This window comes from Brachyhypopomus gauderio, chromosome 6, assembly GCF_052324685.1.
Source record: "Brachyhypopomus gauderio isolate BG-103 chromosome 6, BGAUD_0.2, whole genome shotgun sequence".
NCBI classification, from domain to species: Eukaryota; Metazoa; Chordata; class Actinopteri; order Gymnotiformes; family Hypopomidae; genus Brachyhypopomus; species Brachyhypopomus gauderio.
Window position 1 is genome coordinate 24,648,810 of NC_135216.1, and position 25,000 is coordinate 24,673,809.

Consider the following 25,000-nt stretch of genomic DNA (forward strand, 5'->3'; position numbering starts at 1 on the left):
AAACCCCTTCAGCCCATGTGACGTGAAGGTCGCCGCTGACTGCACCAATCAGAGGAAGGCTCCACTTCCCATCGGTCAAAACGGCAAGACTCAGATGGGCGGCAGACAGAACGCTGGCTCAAATTAACTCTTCTTTAAAGCCGGCGGTACAAAGCAAATAATTGCATTACTCTACCTAGCAAAGGGAGTCACGAGCTAGTCCACGCTGCTGTGGCAGGCCGAGCCCACGACAAACTCGATTAAGGAGTGGCCAATCGCTGAGCATTACCTGCCCAGCGTGACTGGCCCTTTAAGAGGGAAAGGTACCCAAGGGGGAGGGAGCTTTTCAGCGGGCTCCATCTGTCAGGCGCGGGGTGCGGGTGCTCGGGCCGGGCGGGACTCACTTGGCGGGGTCGGCGCCGCTGCCGAGGAGGGTGTTGACCAGGAGCTCGTGGCCGTAGCGGGCGGCGATGTGCAGGGGCGAGTTTCCGTTCTTGTCCTCGGAGTCGATGGCGGCCCCTGTTGACATATGGCCGAGACCAGGGCTGAGCGATGACGGACGCGAGCCAGGACCAATGGAAAGGAGGAAGAAGAGGAAGGAGCCAATGGGAAGGTGTGGGGGGAGAGGGCGGACTCACCACTCTTAATGACTGCCTGGGATCTGGAGAACCTGCCGTGGATGGCAGCCATGTGGAGTGGAGTCTTCCCATCTTTACTCTGAGAGAGAGAGAGAGAGGAGAGAGAGAGAGAGAGAGAGAGAGAGAGAGAGATTTTAAAGGCATTTATTCAGTCAACATAGCAATTGTGGGGTTTTTTTTGTTTACACATACATTTGTTTTTTTTATTGTTGTACATAAAGTTATACCCAAATATCAATGTCAGATGCCAAGTTCCAGTTTAGCATGAACAACGGCAAATACTGCACACTAGATCCATTTTCCAATTTAGCTCTGCTCCAGTTGTAGATTACAAGTTTCACCTTTGGAACAAGAAAAACAAGCAGCTGCCATGTTGTTCTTTCTCTGTGGTTCCAACTGACACCAAAAATATAATTTTGTGTTGTAAACCCTCACCAAAATTTTTAAAGAACATTCGACCTAAACTCAAAATGTAACTTTAGACAGCTAAGGACATGTAGCACAAGGTAACCTTCGTTCTCAATTACAATAAAAAATACAGAAGCTGAAAGAATCTGGGGCGATCAGTAGGCCTGGCGTGACCTTTTGACCCCGCCGAGTTCCTGTCCTTTCCGGCCTGTGGCCGTGTAGGAGCTCACTTCCCCAGGCGGGAGGAATCTCAGAACAGCTTGTTCCCTGCAGGCCCCGCCCCTCCCCTCTTGCCCCGGTCCGTCTGGTCGCTCGCCGCTGCCAACCCACACACATCCGCTCCCCTCTCAGCATGACCTCTGTGGCCCCGCCCCCTCAGTCATTTGCATTCGCTGTCAAAATGTCAATCGTGGGCCCTGCACTTACGGGAGCGTGCGAGGGTTCTGACGGCCTGACTCCGACTCCGCCCAGGTTGGGGGAGGGGCTTGGGGGTGGGGGTGAGAGTCACACAGGGCTGCTCACGTTAGCAAACAAAACAGCACACGGGTCCAGTTCTAGTTCCCGCCCAACATGTTATTTTGGTCTATTTCCACATTCAGATACTATAACTGGGTGTGTCCCACGGGTCTTCAGTGTCAACACTTGAAACGGTAAATAAAAATCTCTTATTAATTCCAAATTGTCAGTACTTAGTCTAAATCAAACACATCTGTGGTAATGGAGATTAAACCACGGCTTTTCCCTCATGAAAAGCCCAGCAGGGGGCAGCCACTCCTGCACTGGAGGTCAGAGCAACAATTACCACAGAAACGATTACAGTCTCTCACATTATTTGAAGAATGTAAGGAGACTTTAAAAGGCTCATGCAGAGATTACCTGCAAATATGGAGTTGCTCAGTTTTTGGCCCAGTTTTAAGTCACTCCGTCATTTAAAAGCCGACCCACCTTGATGTTGACGTCTGCTCCGTTCCCCACCAGCAGTTCCAGGCACAGCGCCCCCTGGCGGGAGGCGGCGGTAAAGTGCAGCGGGGCGAAGCCCTTCTCGTTTGCCTGGTTGACGTTAGCACCGGACTCGATTAGCTCGTTCACCACCACGTCCTGCCCGTTGTAGCACGCCACGTGGAGTGGGGTGTTTCCATATGCGTTCGGCTCGTTGATCTAGAGAGAGAAAGAGAGAGAGAGAGAGAGACAGTGACAGTGAGAGAGAGAGAGAGAGAGAGAGGAGGATGTGAGGACAGTGGCCAGCGGGTAGCAGGCTGTTGGGCTGGGGTGGGACCCCCCACACCCCGGGCTGCTCTGAAAACATGCAGGCAGAAATCTGGCCCCCGTCCCCGGGCACTGAAGCGTCTGCTCGGGTTTGGACGCTCGGTTATTCCGTCTGTCACATGGATCATGGTGCATTCATGGTGAAAAGGCCTCATATGGCACACAGAATACCAGCAATACATCAACAGTAACTGTAATATTACTATAACTAACAGTAAAATTAGCATTATGCTCTGATTTTTTTTGTGAAAATGTAAGTAAATCAGCCTAGTTAAACAGCTAATGCATTCCATTCTGTGGGCGGGGCAGACTTACATCCACGCCCAGATCCAGCAGGTACTTGACCACACTGATCATTCCACTGGAGGCCGCAGCGTGCAGCGGTGTGTAGGCCTTCTTATCCTTACACGTCACCTCCGCACCGTGAGACACCAGCAAGCGCACCACCTCCATATGACCTTCGGGTGGGGAGTGGGAGGGAAGACAAAAGGCATCAAATCAAAGCTCCGCCCCCTCTGCTCGGGGGACGACGTGACTAGGAGACCCGAGAGGGTCTTACCCATATACGCGGCCCAGTGGATGGCTCTTCTGTCTTTCTTATCAAAGGCGTTAATGTTGGCCCCCCTGGACAAGAGGAGCTTCACCATCTCCAGGTGTCCGCTGAAGGCGGCGTGGTGCAGGGCGGTGCGTCCGGCCCGGTCCGACACGTTGACGTTGCTGAGCAGGGGCGCTAGGGCCTCGGCACACCGCACCGCCTTGTTGGCCGCGGCCACGTGCAGCGGCGTCTGCCAGTTCTTGTCACGCGCGTTCACGTCGGCCGAGTGCTTCAGCAGCACCTGCACCGCCTCCTGCAGACACACACACACACACACACACACACACACACACACACACACACACAACGGAGGGTGATATGAGGCACAGGAGTGGAAGAATGTGGGAGGACCGTATACTTTTATAAGCCTGTAATGTGATACCTCACTGCCGGACGCTACAGCGCGGTGGAGAGGGGTCAGCCACTTATTATCTTTGGCATTTACTCTCGCTCCTGAGAGAGAGAGAGAGAGAGAGAGAGAGGGGGGGGGGGGGAAGAGAGAGATAAAGTGAGAGAGATAGATAAACTGAAAGGGAAAGATTACATCACAGTGTCACACTGTCACATAATTCAATAAGAAGACCAATAATGAAATTGCTACACCGAGTTCCCACGAGCCTGCGGGAAGGGACTCCCATGATCCTCCAGGAACACATCTGTGGAGGCTTAAATAGTGCAGCAGCACCTGCCAGTCTTTATCAGTCCAGAACACCCCTACCCTGACCAGGCCAAACCACCCCCACCCTGACCAGGCTAAACCACCCCCACCCTGACCAGGCCAAACCACCCCCACTCTGACCAGGCCAAACCACCCCCACCCTGACCAGGCCAAACCACCCCCACCCTGACCAGGCCCAACCACCCCCACCCTGACCAGGCCCAACCACCCCCACCCTGACCAGGCCCAACCACCCCCACCCTGACCAGGCCCAACCACCCCCACCCTGACCAGGCCCAACCACCCCCACTCTGTTTACTTCAGCAGCACCCGTCAATCAATATCCTTCAGCAGCCCAAACCGCCTCCACCCTGACCAGGCCAATCAAAAACTGAAAAACTCATTTTTGTAAGTAGGGATCCACTCACCTCCACCCTGACCGGCCCAAACCGCCTCCACCCTGACCGGCCCAAACCGCCTCCACCCTGACCGGCCCAAACCGCCTCCACCCTGACCGCTGCGAGCAGTGTGTGTGAGGATAAATGGGTGTTTATGTGTGCATGCAAGCGTGTGCGTGTGTGTGAGTGTGTGTCTAGGTGGGCCGGGTCTGGACAGGCTACCCAGCAGGCCGTGCGCCGTACCTGACAACACGAGGAGCTCGATGATCTCGCCGTCGCCCAAATAGGCCGCGGCGTGCAGCGGAGTCCTCTTCTCGTTGTCCTGGAAACGGGTGAAAACGTCAGAAAGACAAAGCACAGAACAGAGACGAGACGACGCCCCAGGACGGGAGGAGCCTACGCTCACCGTGGCGATGGCTTCAGAGGATCAGCTAAGGGTTCTGGGTAATTTACAGTTGCTGATCACAGTTCCGTGCAGAAGTGTCCACTAAACTCACCGCTGGGCCAATGAATAGAGAAAGTCCCAGTGGTTCCCATAGCAACCATTCACTGGATTAGGGCTGTGATGTTAAAATCCCCAAATTGGCGAATGCTAACGACGGCAATTAAAGGCGAAAAAAGCAGCTTTTAAAAAAGATATTTTGTGACAATGAGATGCAGGTATGAGGAAGGGACGACGCGTTAAACGTGGCGCTCGCATTTGAACCATCGCAGAAATATCACAACTGCTGTCAGAAGCTTGTGGTTCACCTGCTCCGCCGCCAGCTCAGGAACTTTCAAGACCGGCCACAGATGGCGGGGCTTGGGTAGAGGCGGGGCTTGGGGAGGGGAGGGAACCATGCGTGGCGGACGGAGACGATCTGGGCGGGGTCTGTGCGTTAGGGATGCCACGATCCAGCTTTTTGAACTTCCGATCTGATACCGATTTTTATTTGCACTTCCAATCCGATACCGATATCGGTCAATATCGGCCTATCCGAGCATGCATTAAAGTTTAAAGTTATTTAGCCAACTTACTTTGTTGTCAAACTCATGTTGAAAAGCGTTTTACTCTTGATAACAAGTAGCCAGCTGAATTAGGTGTGTTTGAATAATACACAATGGTTGGTAAGGAGAAACTGACCTGTTTATTTAGCAATTAATAAACTCAAAATAGACAAAATAATAAATAACAAACAGAAATGGCATCAGTAAACCAAGGCTTAAAAAGCTTTTAAAAGTGCAAATAATATTGTAAATTGTATTTTTAAAAAGTGGCAGTTTTTCACGCTTCGCAAACGTTTCTGCCAGTGTTAGTTGTGTAGGACCTTTCTTTTTGTTTTCTTTAGAAACTCATGTTGTTTATGGTGGTATTTCGCTAAATGCTTGAATAGATTGGTTGTATTAAAAGTTCGTACAGCTTTACCACAACGCTTGACTTTACTGTGGCATATGTAGCACTCTACCTCTTCGTCTTTGTCGTCCTTTAAGGTAAAATAGTCCCACAAAACTGACATTTTTTTTTACCGATAACTTCAAATTTACATGGCTGTCTTAATTGTTAGGAGAGGTCACTAAATTGGGGAGATGCTATGCTCATGTGCTGGAAAATGCAGACTCTCACTGGTGAAAACACAGCAAAAACTGGAATGGATTATCTAAATGGGTGCGCTGGAAAACCTGGATCGGAGTCTGGATCGGCATTTTCTCGTACCTGCCGATCCGATACTGATACGCTTTTTTTGCAAATATCGGCGGCCGATCCGATCCAAATATCGGATCGGGAAAAGCCTACTGGCACTTTAGTAAAATGCAGATCGAGGACATCACTACTGCTTTTCAAGTGAGGCTGGGCACCGTGCCCTGGGTATGGCACCCTGGGCACCGTGCCCTTAACCAAGGGGCACCTGATCCCCCAGGACACTGCATCCAGCTGCCATGAGTCACAGTGGGGGTGGGAATTTCGGGAACAGGAGCACAGCAGGGGGCGGCTGGACTGCTGCCTGTGGGTGGGCAGTCAGGTCAGGAGGCCCTAGTGAATCTCATTCATCTCCACCTGATAGTGCTGCTAACCCTCCGTGCTGCGACAGTGTTACTAATGTCAGAGTGTGTGCAGAAACACCATCGCTGGGGAGAATGAGGGAACCTGCAACCTCACCCACATCTAATCATCAATGATCAAGCTCATTTGGTTTAAATGACTCAATTATACTTTGTACAAAAATGCCACTGGGAGTCTGATTAATTATTTTTGAGCAGGCCCATATCTCCGTCTCTCCCATGAGAAGAGCAGGCCACAATTAACTGTTCTGTGCTTAAGAACTTGACGTTGACCTTAGTGCTCGAGATGTGTGATGATCTAGGAACTCTTTTTAACCTCCATGGTGGGACTAAGATGTGCAAGATGTGTTCAGCGTGAAGCAGACAGTGTGTGTCTGTCTGGCTGGCTGGCTGTCTGGCTGTCCGCCCCCACGTCTCAGGCTACCCGGCCACATGTTACCAAGAATACAACAACAGAGCATTAAGGACAGTTAAAAACAGGGTCAAGGAGACAGGGACGGAAAGGGGCGGAGCCGGCTCCCAGTGTCCCCAGTGGGACGGCGTCTGCACTCCCACCTGCTCTGAGCGGCCTACCAAAGCCCATGTCTCTCAGCGAGCACCCCACACGAGCTTCGGGCAAGTCCAGCTATTAAATGACTTTGGTTAAGCCCCTCCTCCTTCTAGTATAATAGGGTTGTTGACTGCCTGTGTGATGTGTTGAATTAATGGGCTGGGAGTTTAGATGGACACGAGGCGGCGTTTGCGTGGCGACTGGCGAGAACGAAGGAACGGGAAGCACCTGGACGTTGACATCTTCTTTCTTGAATATGAGAGAGCGAACCTCGTCTGGGTCTGCGTTAAAGACAGCTTTCAGCAACGAGGGCTGTGGAGAGATGGAGAGGCAGAGGTCAGTGACATAACGCCCGGCTGGAAGGCAGGACCTTTATTTAAACGTTACGGTGTCCCGCAAGAAGCAATTCTAGCTCAGATTCATTCCAGCAGAGGCACCTCTAGCTATTTTATAAAATTCACTTTCAACACTCTTGAACTGTTGGGTTAATGCGTATCCTAAACTGGACCCCTCTGACTGTGATCACAGGTCACGTCGGGGAGGAAGGAAGACACTCCTGCTCTTTAGCAGACCTTCACGCTCTCTGCAGAGAAATACGACGAGGATAGCCACGGGGTTGTGGGTGGGGGTGTGGCAGGTGTCCGGGTGTCGGATGAAAGCAGACGTGGAGCAGGCCCAGCTGCTCAAGTTGGTCATACATGACACACAACACATGTCAACCTTATCCTGCCGTACACAACCCGTCACATAACAGCGAGGTGATCAGGCCTTTGTCCCGCCTTTGAGAGGTGGAGCCTACAACGCCGCTTTAAAAGACGATCACGTCGGCTAACCCTGCCATGCCGTAACAACAACAACAAAGGGTTAATGATGCACCAGCGGCTATTCCGTTACTCTCTTTTACAGCGTTATCATCTTACGCAAAATATGATCCACAAATTACTTTTTTGGCTACGAACTGCTGCTGGTGTTCCAGAATGACGTGCCAACATTCTCACCGCACCTCACAGGTTCCATGGATGAAAGTGAGGTTCACCCACAGCACGCACGTGCACACACACACACACACACACACACACACCCTAGTCCCGCCCTTCACCGCACCGCTTGGACGTCACAAGGGGCTGACTCTCGTCCGGCCTGAGAGCTGTTTATGAGAGGGCAAGAGTAACAGCTGACAGTGATGTGTGCAAACACACACACACACACACACACACACACACACACACACACACACACCCCAGGAGGAACATCCTTCCGCATGTCTGTTTCAGGTCAGTTTCTAACACACAGCAGAAGTGCCCTAGGGAAAGCTGTAAAGAAAGGAATCCTTCACCCCCTCCCCGTAACCCAGGACAACTGAACATGGAGAAACCACGCTGTGACCCTCCAGCTCCCTCCCCCCTCCCCCAAACAGCCTGTGCGGCGATCCGCTCAAAGTTAACATGACCGCTGAGCCACAAAACCCAGGAAGCTCTCACTGCACTGACGGAGCTCACAGTCATTAGTGCTGACACGCACAACACCAGCAACACCAGCGCTACAATCTTCCGCCACACCATCCCGTCATCTGCAACAAAAGCCCTTCACATGAACGCCGTTCGGCTTCCTGTTTCAAGAGCGCCATCAAACAGCCCGAAGCTGCTGGAAGACATGAAGGTGACTGCGAAGTTCGGACGAGACCGCAGCGATGACGCCAGGGGACGACGCCAGGGGACGACGCCAGGGGACGACGCCAGGGGACGACGCCGTCGGGGGACGACGACTCTTCCCACATTCCCACCACACACGTCCTTTCAGAGTCTCAACGGGAACCACATTTCTTTTGACACATTTGCAATTTAAAAGGTGGCTTTGCTTTTCCTCTCAACAAAGAGGCAATAACGTCCACATCATTTAGCCTCGCATTTAACGACCGCAAGTGCTACAAGAATGAGTCTCGATTAAACGCCGGCAGACAAAGGTTTGCAGGCATATCGACAGAAGCAGCACAAAACAGCAGCTGTTACGAGGGACCTGCGCCAGCAGGCTGGAACACAAACCCGCGTCTCACGCACGTCTCACGCACGTCTCATCCTCACCTTCTCTTCCTGAGCGTCGACGCGGGGAGGTGAATGCTGGGAAACGCGGTCCTGAGTAATTTTGGGATGCAGAGGGGAGGGCTCGTCGTCCTCCACCTCTTCCAGGACCACGATGCACACGCGGCTCATGCGCTCCGACCTCATAGGGGTTGCCAGAGACGCGTCTCTCGATCCCCCTCCTCCCTCCCCCGACGGGCGTGCGCACACACACGCGCGCAGAAAGCCACACACAGAAGCCCCCCTTCCCCCCACCCCTCCAAAAGAATAAACAAACAAACAAAAAAACAAATAAAAAAGAAAAAAAAAACAGCAAAATTAATTCCAGCACAGGTTACTCCGGCATGAAGGTGGCTACAGTCTTCCCGTCGGGCTAAATCGCCGTCGTCCTTCAGAGATCCACAGTGGCTACTCTGTTCTCTTCATCCCTCACACACACACACACACACACACACACACACGCGGTAGTGGTGCATAGATCGGGGAGGCAGGAATTCCTACGAGGGCAGCTCGTGTCAGAGCTGCAACGATCCAGCCTGTGTAGAGGACATGACAAAACCACTCTCCTCGCTCACCGCTACAGAGCTCTTAACACACACACACACAAACACACACACATATGCGCACACGCTCACGCTCATAAAATCTCAGGCATGCTCAGAAGGCCGGTGCTCACCGCTGCCTGGTTATTGAGAACAGCGTTATTGCAAGCTCTCTCTCCTGCTCTCTCCCTCTCTTTCTTTCTCTTCCCTTCTCTCTCTCTCTCTCTCTCTCTCTTTACACCCCCCCCCCCCCCCCCCCCCCAACCCAGTCAGGCAGCATGGCAGCCTGCTGAAAACAGCGCTTCTCTGGGCATAGCCAATAAGACCAGCCCCCGCTGCAACTCTAAACCTCCAATGTACCAGAGCACATGGATGGAGAAGAGGGAGGGAGAGAGGGAGAGAAAGGGGGATGGGCAGGAGGACAGAAAATGAAAGACAGAACCAGAACTACAGAGGACAAAAAGGGAAAAAGAGAATAATGAGAACAAGAAAGAGGAAAAGGAGACAAAGCAGGGAGGAAGAGAGAGAGAGAGAGAGAGAGAGAGAGAGAGAGAGAGAGAGAGAGAGAGAGAGAGAGAGAGAGAGAGAGAGAGAGAGAGAGAGAGGGCGGTTTGTGCACCTCCTGTTATTTTGTTAATGGAGCACAATAGCTTCAGCGACTCTCCCTGGTGACAGTGTGAGTTCTGCAGCACAGAGACAGAGAAAGAGAGACGGGAGAGAACACAGTGATGGGGGGGGGTGGAGGAGACATGCCACATCCCAAGGTGGAGTGGAGGGTGGAGGTGGTGATGGGGGGGGGGGGGGGTCATGGCTCAGATTTAACAGCGTCAGGGTGGTGAGGGGGCACCAGTATGATAGGTCGTTGGTGTGTGGCGGGTGGTCGGCTGTGAGGCCAAACAACACAAATGTCCAGATCAATCCCACTGATGCCCACCCCCCCTCACACACACACACACACACACACACACACACACACACACACACACACACACTACAGTGTAAACACCACGCATCTTAAAGTGCTACTGGTAATGAACTGCTGTAACAGTAAGACTAGCTGTCAGAGCGGTCAGGCATAGAGGCCTGCCTGTGTGTGTGTGTGTGTGTGTGTGTGTGTGTGTGTGTGTGTGTGTGTGTGTGTGTGTGTGTGTGTGTGTGCGCAGTGATGTCCACACACAGCTCTTTGTGTTTCTCAAAAAAGAGGAGAGGGTGGTGGTTAGCACAGTGGTGTAGAAGACAGACAGACAGCAACACCAACACACAAACCCACAGACACTCCCACAGACACACCCCCAGGTACGCCCAGAGACACGCCCCCGAGTACACCCACAGACACGCCTCCTCGTAAGACCCTCAGGACTCTCAGTGCTCTCCCTGTTGAATCATCCAACACACACACACACACACATACAGATATGATGTGCTTTGCAGCTAATGCTCATAACCTTGAGTGTACATGATCAAACCAGTTTAAGGACAGAGCTCTCCGATATCCCAGTCAAGATGAGCCCCCCCACTAAGCCTGCACTTATGGTGCAACAGTTAATCCATAACAGACTCCCTGGTCCCAGCACTAAAACACTAACTGCATCAATAACAAGACAGCGTGAACATTTCTGCACATCAACTTGGGCAACTGTTGTCATGATCATAGATTTACACACTTCAGATTTACAATAAAGATACAGAACCCAACACATGCAGTTCTTGGACTCAAACAACCTGCAGCTGAAAAGACCTGGTTATGACTCCTGAGATTCCTCACAGTCCATAAGTGAACCAGCACCAACGGTGATCAAATGGGTCTTGGGCAATTTCAGAACCTTCAAGCAAAGTTTAAGAGTTTTTCTGTGGTCTAATTGCCAAATGCTACAGTCCTTTGCTACAATGCGTGTTTATTTTACTGGGATTTCTCTCTCTATTTGTGTGTGTGTGTGTGTGGTTTAACTGCATGCTGCTGACATCAGTTGCGTGCCGGACAGCCAGACGTCCGGCCCAACGCCTCATCTGAGCCAAACAAGGAGCAGGACTTTCCAGCAGAGACCCAGAACAGAACAGACATCAACATCAATCAAAGGAAAACTAATAAAATATAGAAGTGTCCACAACCTTGAAGTGGAAAGAGGCAGATGTCAAGATGTGAAATACTGCAGACACTGGGGGTTAATGGGAACAGAAGATTATATATATTCATGTAAATGAATAAGATCCTATCTTTGAAGAAGAGGCTTCAGCTTTCTGTGTGCTTCTGATGAACTTGCTGCTCTACTTGGAGAGGTTATGAGGTAGCTACTCATCTCCGTACCATCTAAGTGTGTTTCTCAGCTCCGTACCATCTAGGTGCGTCTCGGCTCCGTACCATCTAGGTGCGTCTCGGCTCCGTACCATCTAGGTGCGTCTCGGCTCCGTACCATCTAAGTGTGTTTCTCAGCTCCGTACCATCTAGGTGCGTCTCGGCTCCGTACCATCTAAGTGTGTTTCTCAGCTCCGTACCATCTAAGTGTGTTTCTCAGCTCCGTACCATCTAGGTGCGTCTCAGCTCCGTACCATCTAAGTGTGTTTCTCAGCTCCGTACCATCTAGGTGCGTCTTGGCTCCGTACCATCTAAGTGTGTTTCTCAGCTCCATACCATCTAGGTGCGTCTCGGCTCCGTACCATCTAAGAGTGTTTCAGTTCCCTAGCATTTAAGGAAAGAGACTGGCGAAAGTTTACACATCATACACTTTTACACACCATGTTGGTATGGTTCTTTGTTGGCTTATTCATTCGTGTAATTGCATTTGGTTTGTTGTGCATGATTTTTTATTTTATTTTTGCATAACCACCTTTTTGTACTGCTTTGGCAATACTGTAATCACATACCAATAGAGCATTATAAATAAATGACTGAATAGGTTCGCGAGGGCGTGAGAGAGAGTCTTCAGTGATGTGTCTCCTGGGTCTTAAGGTCCCCCGGTTATACACTCTCACCACAAGACTTTGTTATCGCCACGTGAACACGGCGCGGCCGACGCTCCACCCTAGCTCGTGTGCTACGTTCGGGGGCAGAAGAACCGCATCTGTGCCACGCTGGCTAACTTTATTGCCCTGCCGTCACGTTACTGCTACAGCTGACCACAGCTTGGCCCGACGACACTAAAGCTAGCGAAGGAATGGATCGATCTCGCGCAGAGAGCTTTCGGCCGCGATTCGATCTGAGCCCGTCCTCCCCTGCATTCTCGTCAGAGGCTGCTGACTGGCTGCCGAGCTGACCGACGGCGTAACTCGTTAATGCGGGAGAGAGCCGGCCCACCCTGCCCCGCCCACGCTACGTGGACCGAACCACGCATAAACAACCCCCTACAAACGGCAGGTACCACAACAAAAGAATGCAAGTCAAATCTAAGAATAGTCATCACCACCAGACACGACACCCATCAAGCCTGCATTCGAACATTCATAAACAGGTATTTTTATTACAAATGACTCTCAAAATAGTATATATAGCCATATCCCAAGTACGTGGCTGAATTCTGAGAAAGAACAGAAACGATCTCTATCTTAATAGTCTCATGTTCGAACAAGCTTAGCACAGACTGGAGCAAAACGGCACCAAAGCCCGATCTTGGTTTATGGTCTAAAACATCTCCCACAAACCCTTAACTCCCCACCCATCCATATAAGCACTGCGACATTCTCCTTACACAAAGTCCATGTTGCCAATCCGTCCAGCCCACTTGCTTCAAGCAGGAGTGACAAAAACATCAGAAAGGTCATGTTTCCACGGAGCTATTGTGGAGGACGAAACCGAGCGAAAAGGTCATCTCACTCCTAAAGGTCACAGGACAAAAACAGCCACAAAGTGCCTTCAACCTCATCAAGCTTCATAATCACAACTGACCAAGGACACAACGTTCCCCGAATTATGCCAAATACATAGTGCGCTCCTCTTTAAGTGACATACGCGGGGTAAAACAAGCTATCTGCCAGGCTAGAGCATGTCTCAACAATATACAAACATCATGAGATACATCAGTTCCAAGTTCCTGCCCCCCCCCCCCCCCATTCTATGTTGTCAGGCGCCCTCTAGAGGAGAGAGGACAGACTGCCTCTCTGCAAGATCCCCTTTAGAAGCGGTCCAGTCCAGTTCTGCCAAGAGGCTCTGCACAATTAAGACCCTCTTAGCTGTTAGTGATTACAGTAAACTTGACGCAATACTTACAATCTCACCCTGATCACTTGAGCGCTGTATCGATATGAACTTGAACCACAGCACCAAGTACTGAAACTGCTCGATTCCATGCGTTTTCCAAGTCAGCCTGAGATCATATTAAGATTAAACAACAAAAATGATGTTTATAGAACATATTCATAACAACTGACATGTTTGACCAGAGCAACTCTTATCCAAAAGAGCCGTCCAAAGGTGCCTGTGCACAGACGTCCTTCACTGCACTGCTATTCATGTCCCCACCCTGTCTCTTTGTCCACTGTCCAGGCAGCGAGGTAAGAACGGTCCCCCACGGCCTGTCCAGAACACTCAGACGGCCGAGCATTAAGGGCACGAGCACGAAAGTGGATCTCCTTCCTCCGTTTGGTCTCAGTAGTGGAATCTGAGTGGAATCCGTTTCATGTACAAACTTCAAGGCAAAATATCAGTTAGGCTGCGTATGGTATGTGGGAGGATGGGACAGGTGGGGGGGGGGGGTCCTCTCTCTGTCTATATGTGGTCCAGAAAGCTTTTGTCAAGTCTCTCGAGTGTCCATCACCTTCACAACCATGCAGCTGAAAAGCACAGGCGCTGATGGAAATAGCTGGTGAGGCGCGATGCCGTGACTAAGGGGAACCTCTCGCCTCCTCAGTCACACTCCCCCTATTTGTCCGGCGGTCAAACCGGCTCGGGCAGACCGTGACCGGCCTCACTAACGGCACGTGTAAACCGCACACGGCAGAGCGGCGGAAAGTGGCAGAAATTCCCAGCCGTCAGTCACAGCCTCGTTTGCCAAAGCTGCTCACAGGGGCCGCCGAAACCACAGAGGGGCGAGCGCAGTCAGAGCACATGGAGGGGACACGCAGAAGAGCTTTACTACAGCACACAGGCCGGACTGAGGCGGCTTCATTTAGCTAATAAACCATGGATAAAGGCAGGTTGAAGGCAAAGATACTGGCAGGGCCCTTGGATAGGCAGATGGTCCGACACTTGCTGTCGGGTTGCATGGCGTTGAAAGATTACACTGGACCATTTGCTGACATCACATTCTTTTGGGTCCAGAATGAGTTTTCACTGAAAAAGAAGCCCCCCCAACTCTTATATTTACATTTTATATATTTGCAAGTTATTATGAAATTCAGCCGTGGTGTTGGAAGTTATAAACAGGCTGTCTAGACCCGACACAACACACGACCTCTGTGGCTCCAGGTCAGGATGGTGTAGAAGACACATGTAGATATTTAACAGAAAACCAACCCTGAACCCCGAGACTCCCACCACGTTACACTGTTGCATTCAGACGCAGATTAACCTCATCACACCGTTTCCTCCTCCAGCTACAACAGGACACTGTGAGATTACAGCCGCTCTATTTATAGTGTTCCTCCGCGGCGCTTTCAACACTTTAACACAAATCACTCCGACGTCCACCGTGCAGAGAGACCTAAACCACCAGGGTTTAACCAGCGGTCCGTTTATCCACGTTAACAGCCGGGTTTACACACCAAACTGACACCCAGACCCGGGGTGGAGCGGCGTGCGGCTCCGGTAACGGAGCACGACGGGAAACGGCTCACACGAACACGAACCACATACCTGCTCCCGGATCTGGAGAACCACCATCGTCGCCGGTTTTGTTTCGCTTTTTTTCCTCCACCACGCAGAATATAAAGAATATAAGCCCCCGGGTTAGCTCATGAAGCGGGCGCCGGTGAGGACACGGGCCGTCGCGGGGCGGGGGGGTTAATTTGTCCGGTTTATTTCAGGTTCCCCTCCGCTAGGGTTCTGTCTTCGCTGCCCGTACAGGAGCAGCGGGGCTGCACAACATTACCGCCACGGTGACCAGGTAGTTACGACGCACCGGATTGGCTGGAAATACACGCGAGGTGGCAGTAAACTAGGCGCTGATTCGTTGAATATAAGTTATAGGCGCTTTAATAGGCTGTAATAGGAAGACTATTGAGGAGGAGGAGGGGGGGTATGCTCTCTTTGCACATATTTTATGTGTAAATGGTTATAAGCGGTCCTGTAAAAAGTTTAAGTGATAATTATTTTACCAGGTTGAAAGAACCCCAAAACTGTGAGTCATATCTAAAAAAAAAAACTCTAAACGCAACTTAAATGAAAAACCTCATTGGCTTACTGACAGGCTAACGCTGGTTGAAAGTTATTAGATATGCAATAATGCCATTTCAAGCATTACGTACCGTTAGTGAGCGTGAGCGCCACCTCGTGTCCACTTGTGAACATTTGGATCGTTGCAATGTAAGGAAAGATTTTAAGGCTGTGCCAGTTGCTATTTAATTCAGCCCAGTCAAAGCAGCAGGTGTGTGGCGGTTGACCTGGATGTCGTGAGCACACACTGCACCTGTCCTAGTGGTCCAGTGTGCATGTGTTGACACACAGAGACATGCACTGTGTGTCCTGCACAGGGTGGAAAGGCGTTTCCTGTCGTCTGTTACGTCCAAGAAAGTTTTCATGGCAATCATGTATACTCCTCTCAATATTTAAGCTGGCCACACTTTAACATTGATGATAAATACACAAACACACAGCCTATAGCAAATGTTATACTGCTAACAATACTTTTGCTTTAATATTTATGTTCACAAGAATAAACACATTTGACCAAACCCACATAGAAACATGATATTGAGGACGCTTACCGTCATGTTTACCGTTTCATCCGTACTGGAAAATGGTTAAAGGGCAAAACTAGACTGGGCTTCCAATACCAGTTTTGGTGAACACTGAAACATTACCAAATGAATTAGAAATGACGCTTTGTGTATGGTGAGTTAGTCAGAGTTAAAGTTTTATTAGTGTTATATGGAGATCTGCTGTTCAAAATGAATATCTTAGAAGCATGATGCATTTCATACCCTTCTAGCCATTTTTTTCAGTCTGTTAAACTGACCATAACATTTGGGTTGACCGTTTTGTTTGTTAAACAAAAATAAGAAAATATAACGGACAGTACAAGTAGGCACACTGTTGACACATACTGTACACTGATATGCACAAGTGATCATAGATTCATATATACGGGGATTTAGAAAACAAACGAAATATCAGCAACGAGCAGTTCTGCATCTCAGAGAACCATTTACTGAGTTTAAAGGTAAAGTGGGAGTGCGGTACTCAGTAAGAGATGAGTAATGATGACGCCTGGAGCATCAGTTCAACCAATCACAAGAGGCTGTAGCTGATCAATAGCGAGTCACAGCAGACATGAGCCACTTACAGACCAATCAGGAATGGCTTTTTTTTTTTTGAGAAAAGAGAGAAAAAAAAAAAAAGGAAAAGGCCAATCACAGCAAACGATAGCCACACAGCAGAGAGCATGCTGGGAGAAAACTCCCATCAGAACATTCCAAAACCCTCATTTGAAGAACCTGCACAAAGTGCCATTTAGGATAAAAACAGCAACATCTAGTCCGTTCACATTGGTCTCCACGTCAGAAGTCGGTACTAAGAGATCAACTGCATCTGACTGCTGGTAGTATGGATGGTTTCCTTACGTTCAGTCTCAAAGGCCATGTGGATCCTGCATGCTATAAAAGTCTACATGAAGACTGTGACCTGTCACTGTAACGACTATCACCCAGTACACAGCACAGGCTCGACCGAGGACCAGTTCAGTCGTTGCTAGACCAATGGTCGTAACATCCGGGCAACCCTACAGCCACAAAGGGGAGGGAAAGAAAAAATAAAAAAAGATATAATTGAACTTCAGTGGCAGGTGCAGTCCTCATCAGTCCGTACACGGTATGCTTATATACACTTGTGACATCTACTGATTCAGTGTGTTGTCTCCATCTCCTGGGGCAAGACATGCACGGATGGACAGAATCCACCGTCAGGGAGGAAACACTAGAGACACCAGGAGGAAGACGAATTAAAAACAAACGTTTGAAAACAAAAATTCAAAAGTGAGACTTATAAAACAAGTCCTTAACATAAGCAGAGCAGTTCACAACGGAATGTAGGTGGTGGGGTATAGAAGAACCTCTCCTGTGTGTTTTTTCCTGTTGGATTCGTTTAGCTCCAATATTTGAACGTTTTCACTGTACAATTACTCAAACACATGCAATTAAAGAATTATATTGCACACAAAAATGAATTACATAATCTCTGAACAAAAGTACAATTGTGTTTGGATATCTTCAATATCTGACTATGAGTGTGTGGGGGGGGTTGTTTGTAGATTATGGAAAGCTATTTATAGCACATGCGTCTCTTGGTCATGGAATTAAGGCTGGTTTTTTTAAACTGGCACTAGAGCACATGTCTTACTTCAGCAGGGGTGTATCGTAGTGCTACACACTTATGTCTAGTGTACTAATGTTAAAAAAAACTAAATCCAAAAAAAAACAACAAAAAACCCCACAGTATGTGTAAATGTGACACATCCCCTGTGTCTCTAACAGAGTTAAAAAATAATAATAATCAGCATATGCACTGACATGACCTCCCGAGACAGGTATGTTCTTTAAGACGCTTGAACTCCTGCACACGCCGAGACTCGTGCGACCTCAGGGGGACGGCGGTTCAGACAGACGGCGGCGAAGAGCAGGACAGTGAGCATGCTCGGATACTTCAAATTGTTAAAATCGTCCCTTCGCAGTCACATTGGAGTCTTTGGTGGTCCTGAGGAGACCGAACTGGACATGGACGGCTGTCTTCTACGCTTTACACCCGAAGGACTATGAGCCAACTGAACGCCATCTTGACTCAGAAGCCTTGATAAGGTGCTGCAAATATATTTGGTTGGTAAATCATTCAGAAACATGGAGAACATACACGGACACGGGTTCGCTTGGTAGGAGGAGACTTATGGTGCAATTAAAACCCGCCAAAGCCTAAAATTAATCGCCTTTGTCGTTGCTGTGCTTCTGGAAAATGTAGTACAGCAAGGAGTGTCAGTGCCCCCAATCTCCGCTAGCTTGTTTAAAATCATACACAACTTGCATCAACACCTTTGCCAACTAAAACTTTTTTTCCACAGGAAATTTTCCCACTTTGCAACTTACTCACAAAATAATAAAAAAGACCCCCCCCCCCCAAACAAACAAACAAACCATAAACTAAAATAAATGAGAAAATAAAGATACAAAATACTGAATGCTGACATTACACGTCAGGCACTGTAGTCTCTTAGTGGTACAGGTGTGAACGTGTTCCAACAAACGCTCCACGATGCTAAAATGGATCCTCTATGCTACAGCCACATGATACGGTGCTTCTATTAAGACCAGGGAGGATCTCTGTGTGAGGGGCGGCCAGGAGGAGAAGAGGAGGAGGGTGGCGTGCAGTTCAAGCGGCGTAATACACACTCACGCACTCAAACACACACCCACACCCACCCTCCCCACTCGCCCCGCCCCTTACTGCGGCCACGCCGACGGGCCGGCCCCCTCCTCTCCCGCAAGTGGCGCCTCCCGGTGGCGGGTGTGTCACCTCTTCTGCGTGGCGCGGCCCTTCTGGAAGAAGGCGCGCGTGCGGGGCGAGCGGGAGTGCAGCTTGACGAAGAGCTCGGGGAACTTGTACAGCGGGAACATGGTCTCCAGGAAGCCCTCCAGGAAGACGTAGACCAGGCGCCGGTTCAGCTGCTGGTGCTGAAACATGTCGAAGACGCGCAGGATTCCCTTACGCGTCGTCTCCGCCCCGATGATGTGCTTGAGCTCGTCTGCGAAGGGCACCAGAGCGTTGAATGCGCGCGGCGTGGGGGGGCGGGGTCGTAATGCGTGGGGGGTGGGGGATGGGGGCGGGGCTCACCTGGCATGATGCCCAGCAGGTTGGTCTTTGCCGCTACGCGCGTCCTCATGCGGACGCTCTTGTCCCGGCGTGGCGGTGTCTCCGCCAGGATCCCGTTTGGCCAGTAGGAATCTCTGAAAACGCGTGTTCACCGTGAGAACCAGGGCGGCCCTCTTTAAACATTAAACAGCGGGGTCTGTGCTTTCATTTCTCCACTGTACCTGAATCTCTTGACATAGTCTGCTACTTGCTCAGGAGAGGTCAGGAAGTCGACGTGATCCACAATTTTCCTAAAATGGCACAAAACAAATAGAATACATTTGCAACTGATTGGCAATCTTTAAAAAAATATATATATCCCTCTCTATAAGGGGAATCTTCTGGAAAATGTAATAAGATAAAGAATTTCTTCTAACTCATTACAATAACTTTAATATTTCTGAACAGTAATGACATTTAGAACACATCTGAGCTGCATGCCGAGGAGAGGAGATCTAGACGAAGTCTTTGTGAAGGTGTGAGGAGATCTAGACGAAGTCTTTGTGAAGGTGTGAGGAGAGGAGATCTAGACGAAGTCTTTGTGAAGGTGTGAGGAGAGGAGATCTAGACGAAGTCTTTGTGAAGGTGTGAGGAGAGGAGATCTAGACGAAGTCTTTGTGAAAGTGTGAGGAGAGGAGATCTAGACGAAGTCTTTGTGAAGGTGTGAGGAGAGGAGATCTAGACGAAGTCTTTGTGAAAGTGTGAGGAGAGGAGATCTAGACGAAGTCTTTGTGAAAGTGTGAGGAGAGGAGATCTAGACGATGTCTTTGTGAAGGTGTGAGGAGAGGAGATCTAGACGAAGTCTTTGTGAAAGTGTGAGGAGAGGAGATCTAGACGATGTCTTTGTGAAGGTGTGAGGAGAGGAGATCTAGACGAAGTCTTTGTGAAGGTGTGAGGAGAGGAGATCTAGACGAAGTCTTTGTGAAGGTGTGAGGAGAGGAGATCTAGACGAAGTCTTTGTGAAGGTGTGAGGAGAGGAGATCTAGACGAAGTCTTTGTGAAAGTGTGAGGAGAGGAGATCTAGACGATGTCTTTGTGAAGGTGTGAGGAGAGGAGATCTAGACGAAGTCTTTGTGAAGGTGTGAGGAGAGGAGATCTAGACGAAGTCTTTGTGAAAGTGTGAGGAGAGGAGATCTAGACAAAGTCTTTGTTAAAGTGTGAGGAGAGGAGATCTAGACGATGTCTTTGTGAAGGTGTGAGGAGAGGAGATCTAGACGAAGTCTTTGTGAAAGTGTGAGGAGAGGAGATCTAGACGAAGTCTTTGTTAAAGTGTGAGGAGAGGAGATCTAGACGAAGTCTTTGTGTAGGTGTGAGGAGAGGAGATCTAGACGAAGTCTTTGTGAAGGTGTGAGGAGAGGAGATCTAGACGAAGTCTTTGTGAAGGTGTGAGGAGAGGAGATCTAGACGAAGTCTTTGTTAAAGTGTGAGGAGAGGAGATCTAGACGATGTCTTTGTGAAGGTGTGAGGAGAGGAGATCTAGACGATGTCTTTGTGAAGGTGTGAGGAGAGGAGATCTAGACGAAGTCTTTGTGAAGGTGTGAGGAGTGGAGATCTAGACGAAGTCTTTGTGAAGGTGTGAGGAGAGGAGATCTAGACGAAGTCTTTGTGAAGGTGTGAGGAGAGGAGATCTAGACGAAGTCTTTGTGAAGGTGTGAGGAGAGGAGATCTAGACGAAGTCTTTGTGAAGGTGTGAGGAGAGGAGATCTAGACGAAGTCTTTGTGAAGGTGTGAGGAGAGGAGATCTAGACGAAGTCTTTGTGAAGGTGTGAGGAGAGGAGATCTAGACGAAGTCTTTGTGAAGGTGTGAGGAGAGGAGATCTAGACAAAGTCTTTGTTAAAGTGTGAGGAGAGGAGATCTAGACGAAGTCTTTGTGAAAGTGTGAGGAGAGGAGATCTAGACGAAGTCTTTGTGAAAGTGTGAGGAGAGGAGATCTAGACGATGTCTTTGTGAAGGTGTGAGGAGAGGAGATCTAGACGAAGTCTTTGTGAAGGTGTGCTTCCTGTACCTGTTGATGGTGTCTCCGTAGGTGGCGCTGATGAGCTGCTGCAGCAGGTTCTTGATGTTCCTGCGGAGCCACTGGTTGCGCTCCTTCAGGTCGAACACCTCGTCCATCAGCAGGAGCATCACGCGCAGGGGGATGTTGTCATCCACCTGCCAGCAGACAGACATCCCCCGCCCCCCCGTTAGCCTAGCGCTCCTTGCCCCTTTTTTGCCCCCCCCAGGGGCTATTACCCAGGAGGTCCTCAGGTATTAGGGCCCGTCTACATCAGCTGGCTTCCTGTGTGCTGTGTTAACTCCACATTCTTATGCACATAATATCTTCCACCACACATGACTGACTGAGGTATGCAAATGCGCACATTGCTATTCACACAGCTCCTGAACTAGGCTGAAAACATCACGCAGCACAAAAGGAGCCGATTTACATAAAAAAAACCCCTACACTTCAGCACTAGAAAGGCCTACAGTGAATGAGGGGGTGTTATCCAGCAGGGGGCAGTGTGGTCACTCACGTTGTCGTCCAGCTGGGCAGATACCCGGCAGTGCTCTGGGTCGATGTCGGGCTTTGGAATTAAGGGCGGCACCTGAGGAGCGAACGCAACAGATCAGACCCTCCGAGAACCACGAAGAACAAAGACCAACGATGTCACTGCCTGTAAATATCACCAATATGATGCACAGCACATTTAATAATTTTAGAATGGATGTTTTGATTTGGAACAAGTAACCGATACACTGTGCTTGTATTAAAAATAGAAATGGCCATTTTAGATGACTAGAAAAGGCCGTTTGAGATGACTAGAAGAGATCAGAATACAGACTCCTCCATGATAAGTGGGCAGGTTTTATTCAGTCTTGGTTCTCACGCAGTTCACCTGCGACGATCGGTTTTACAATTCAAAAACAATCAAGCTTTTGCAAAAAACCCAGCAAATTATAGCAGTATTGCGGATTCTTTGGTCCAAAATGCTCTCTCTCCAAACGATTGGATGACGTCTGAGCAAACAGGAGTGAGGGGCGGCAAGCTGGAGGATTTTGAGGGCGGGATCTCTCCCGAGAAAATGTCAGAACAACAGAACTTGTGGGACAGCGTTCCTGCCTTGAATATGGACTGTCGGATGTCCTGGCCAAGCCTCTCGGACATGCGGCCCATGTTGTCCGACACTTTGGTCATTCCCTCGGCCAGGCTGTCGGGGAGCGACTTTACAGCGTTCGACACGTTGCGCATGGAGCTACGCAGGGGGTTGACAAACGTGTCCATCTACAAGACAAGCGCATCAGGTAAGCGGTCACACGCACAGGCATCAGAAGGGCATTCAGCAGTTCAACAGGCAACGGTCTCGGCAATCGGGACGACGACGTCACATTCACACCGTCGGGCAAAATCAAAGGCGGAAGCGGAACTCACAAAGCACACTGTTGTCTCCAGCATGGTTGGTACTAAGCGCACCATCAAATAGTAACTAATGCTGGGATTAGTACCACTATGGATGCTGTAATATATTTGTGGGTGCTGACACACTGTGTGATTATACACTGAAACCAATTATTTATTAAAAGAGTGAAATTTCCCCAAATGTTTTAACTCCTGTTTCTCCTTCCAATTAGTGGTTTTGCCAACCCCACCCCCCCAACTAGCTAACCTCCTCCGTCATGGGGCAGCTCCCAATCACGGAGGTACTGATGCACGTGCTCACCAAGTATCACGTCTTTTTGAACCACCAGCTGGCACGAGCATACAGACGTCCGTGATTGGCTGGCGTCGTGCCGAATGACGGGGCAGGAGGCGTCGTCGGGGATCAAACCACATAATCTCCCAGCAACGGGGCAAGCGTTGTACCACTTTTAGCATTTGTGAAAGCTAAGGGGTCCTAATCACTCTGTGCTTTGCGTTAGGGGAAATGATTGAACACAATGCATTATGGGGTGGGGGGAGGAGTTCCTCGGAGGTCATTCAGGGGTCGGGTGGGAGGCGGCGGGGCAGCAGCTCTCTCCCACCTTCCTTGCGAAGTCTCCTTTGCCCTTGCTGTAGGCCTTGTTCTCCAGGAAGTCGTGGACGTAGGGGATGAGCGTGGGGCAGGCTTTCACCATCTCTGGGTTCAGGAGCAGCTGGAACAAAGACGAACTGCTAAATTACACACATGCTGATGTGCAGAACATTAGCATCCGTTAGGGCACCCAGGACGAGTCTACCTGCAAGTAAGCGTTGAGGTCCTTCTTTCTCCTCTCCAGGAAGTCCCTGTCCATGTTGTTGAAGGTTTTCTTACCAGGAAGTTTTAATATCGAGTTCAGGTTCTCGAACTAGGGCCAAGAGAGTGCTGGTGAGCTGCAGACGTCTTTGGCGTGAACAACACCGTGGAGTTACAACGCTAGACCCCAGGGTCATCCGCACCTGAGCCGACCTCTCACCTGCTCTGTGATGCGCATGTGGAAGTCGTGGAAGTCGCTGTATCGCCGGTAGGTCTTCCAGGTGTCCTCGCTGCCGTCCGAGTTCTTGCGGAAGACGGTGATGGCGTAGAGCGCGTAGGTCTTGCCATGGTCGTTGCACACGCCTGACGGGGTGAGTGGGGTTAGAGAAGCGTCAGCTACTAAGGAGGCGGGGAGGGGGAGGGGCAGGGGGAGGAGCAAAGCAGTACAGAGGCGGGGCAGGGAGGTGGGCGTATACAACACACGACACAGAGAAAGGCAACAAGCGGGTGGCAGAAACACAGAGGAGGGTTTGGGGGCGGGGTTCGGGGGGGGGTACGGCCCGAGGCAGCGACGGACGGGGAGAGAAAGACAGCAGAAAGGGAAGAACGTAAGAAGAAGTGACAGAATGGTGACCGAATGATGGAAGTGGGGGTGCACGGACGCCCGAGGCGGGCGGTGACTCCACAGATAAAGGCGGATGGAAGGCACCGAGAGGCAGGGGCTGGAAATAAAGTCGGCGTGAAGGAGGAGATGGTGGCGGGAAAAGGGGAGGACGGCACGCTGCAAACAAGCTGCTCCCTGCAATCAGCGGCCAGCGCGGAGCTCCCCAGCGGAAACATTATCCCGCATTTACATCCAGGACCAGAGGCACTTAGCGGTAATCCGATAGCAAAGTAAACACGCGTACGTGCGTGTGGTGCGCACGTACCAGTATCGGATATATACGCGTGCAGATGTACGGACTCGTCCGTGGTGGCGTTGGTAAGGTCATCTAAAGACTAGGAAAGAAACAGGTAGCTACGTTACAGAGAGTACACAACAAAAACAAAGACAGATGGTCCAGGTTTAGAAAAGCATGCAAAATGTATGACTTCAGTTACCAAATTGATGCTTCCAGTTGGAGAGCCATTAAAAGACTCTGTAAAGAGAGACAGAAAGTGACAATAAGACCTGTGTGTGTGTGTGTGTTAGAGGGGGAGTGGTTAGTGGATGGTGAGGCGGTAGGGGGGTGGAGTCTGCTTACCTCCGTCACCATCGTCTGAGCCGCGGTAGCTGGGCTCCTTTAGCATGTCCAGCTCGGCTAACATGCGAACATAGAGGGGGTGCTGCTTAAAGGCTGGGTAAAAACGCTCATCCCGCAACATCATCTCATATACCTGAGAGAGAGAGAGAGAGAGAGAGAGAAAATTTTCAGCTGATTCATGTCTACCTCAGTGCCATCACACTAAGCCCACCTAAGGATGTTCGCCTGCTACCTTTCTCTGGATGTCATCAAAGATCTCTGGGGTGGGATCCTCTTTGTTCAGCTTATCGGCCAGTCTGGCCAGAGAGGCCTCGTCCACCTGCACCCTGGGAGAAGCCTGTCGGGGAGAAACGGAGAGACCGGCCGGTCAAACCGGAAACCTGCACCGAACCTCAGCCTGTCCAATACGGGACACGCCCCCCCCCCCC

At 50.2% G+C, this 25,000-nt stretch overlaps 2 protein-coding genes across 5 annotated transcripts in view; both read right to left on the minus strand.

Annotated features, from left to right (window-relative positions):
• ankrd28a (ankyrin repeat domain 28a) overlaps window positions 1–15,188 on the minus strand; it is a 22,350-nt gene extending 7,162 nt beyond the window's left edge. The window contains exons 1-9 of one of the 2 annotated variants that reach the window (XM_077009877.1): window positions 14,938–15,188; window positions 6,761–6,844; window positions 4,186–4,264; window positions 3,269–3,339; window positions 2,851–3,139; window positions 2,607–2,749; window positions 1,971–2,183; window positions 618–696; window positions 384–498 (exon numbers count right to left, since the gene is read on the minus strand). In XM_077009877.1, coding sequence (XP_076865992.1) covers window positions 384–498; window positions 618–696; window positions 1,971–2,183; window positions 2,607–2,749; window positions 2,851–3,139; window positions 3,269–3,339; window positions 4,186–4,264; window positions 6,761–6,844; window positions 14,938–14,964 — 1,100 coding nt within the window. In that variant the 5' untranslated portion in view covers window positions 14,965–15,188. Of the gene's footprint in view, window positions 1–383; window positions 499–617; window positions 697–1,970; window positions 2,184–2,606; window positions 2,750–2,850; window positions 3,140–3,268; window positions 3,340–4,185; window positions 4,265–6,760; window positions 6,845–8,613; window positions 8,803–14,937 lie in introns of those variants that run through there. The other variant, XM_077009876.1, reaches the window with a different exon arrangement.
• A 712-nt stretch (window positions 15,189–15,900) lies between these two features.
• snx13 (sorting nexin 13) overlaps window positions 15,901–25,000 on the minus strand; it is a 25,255-nt gene continuing 16,155 nt past the window's right edge. Inside the window, exons 14-26 of one of the 3 annotated variants that reach the window (XM_077009882.1) lie at window positions 24,805–24,909; window positions 24,573–24,705; window positions 24,430–24,467; window positions 24,258–24,327; window positions 23,549–23,691; window positions 23,333–23,440; window positions 23,138–23,248; window positions 22,239–22,400; window positions 21,652–21,723; window positions 21,144–21,289; window positions 19,320–19,388; window positions 19,120–19,232; window positions 15,901–19,030 (exon numbers count right to left, since the gene is read on the minus strand). In XM_077009882.1, coding sequence (XP_076865997.1) covers window positions 18,798–19,030; window positions 19,120–19,232; window positions 19,320–19,388; window positions 21,144–21,289; window positions 21,652–21,723; window positions 22,239–22,400; window positions 23,138–23,248; window positions 23,333–23,440; window positions 23,549–23,691; window positions 24,258–24,327; window positions 24,430–24,467; window positions 24,573–24,705; window positions 24,805–24,909 — 1,503 coding nt within the window. In that variant the 3' untranslated portion in view covers window positions 15,901–18,797. Of the gene's footprint in view, window positions 19,031–19,119; window positions 19,233–19,319; window positions 19,389–21,143; window positions 21,290–21,651; window positions 21,724–22,238; window positions 22,401–23,137; window positions 23,249–23,332; window positions 23,441–23,548; window positions 23,728–24,257; window positions 24,328–24,429; window positions 24,468–24,572; window positions 24,706–24,804; window positions 24,910–25,000 lie in introns of all 3 variants that reach the window. The other 2 variants (XM_077009881.1, XM_077009880.1) reach the window with 2 other exon arrangements.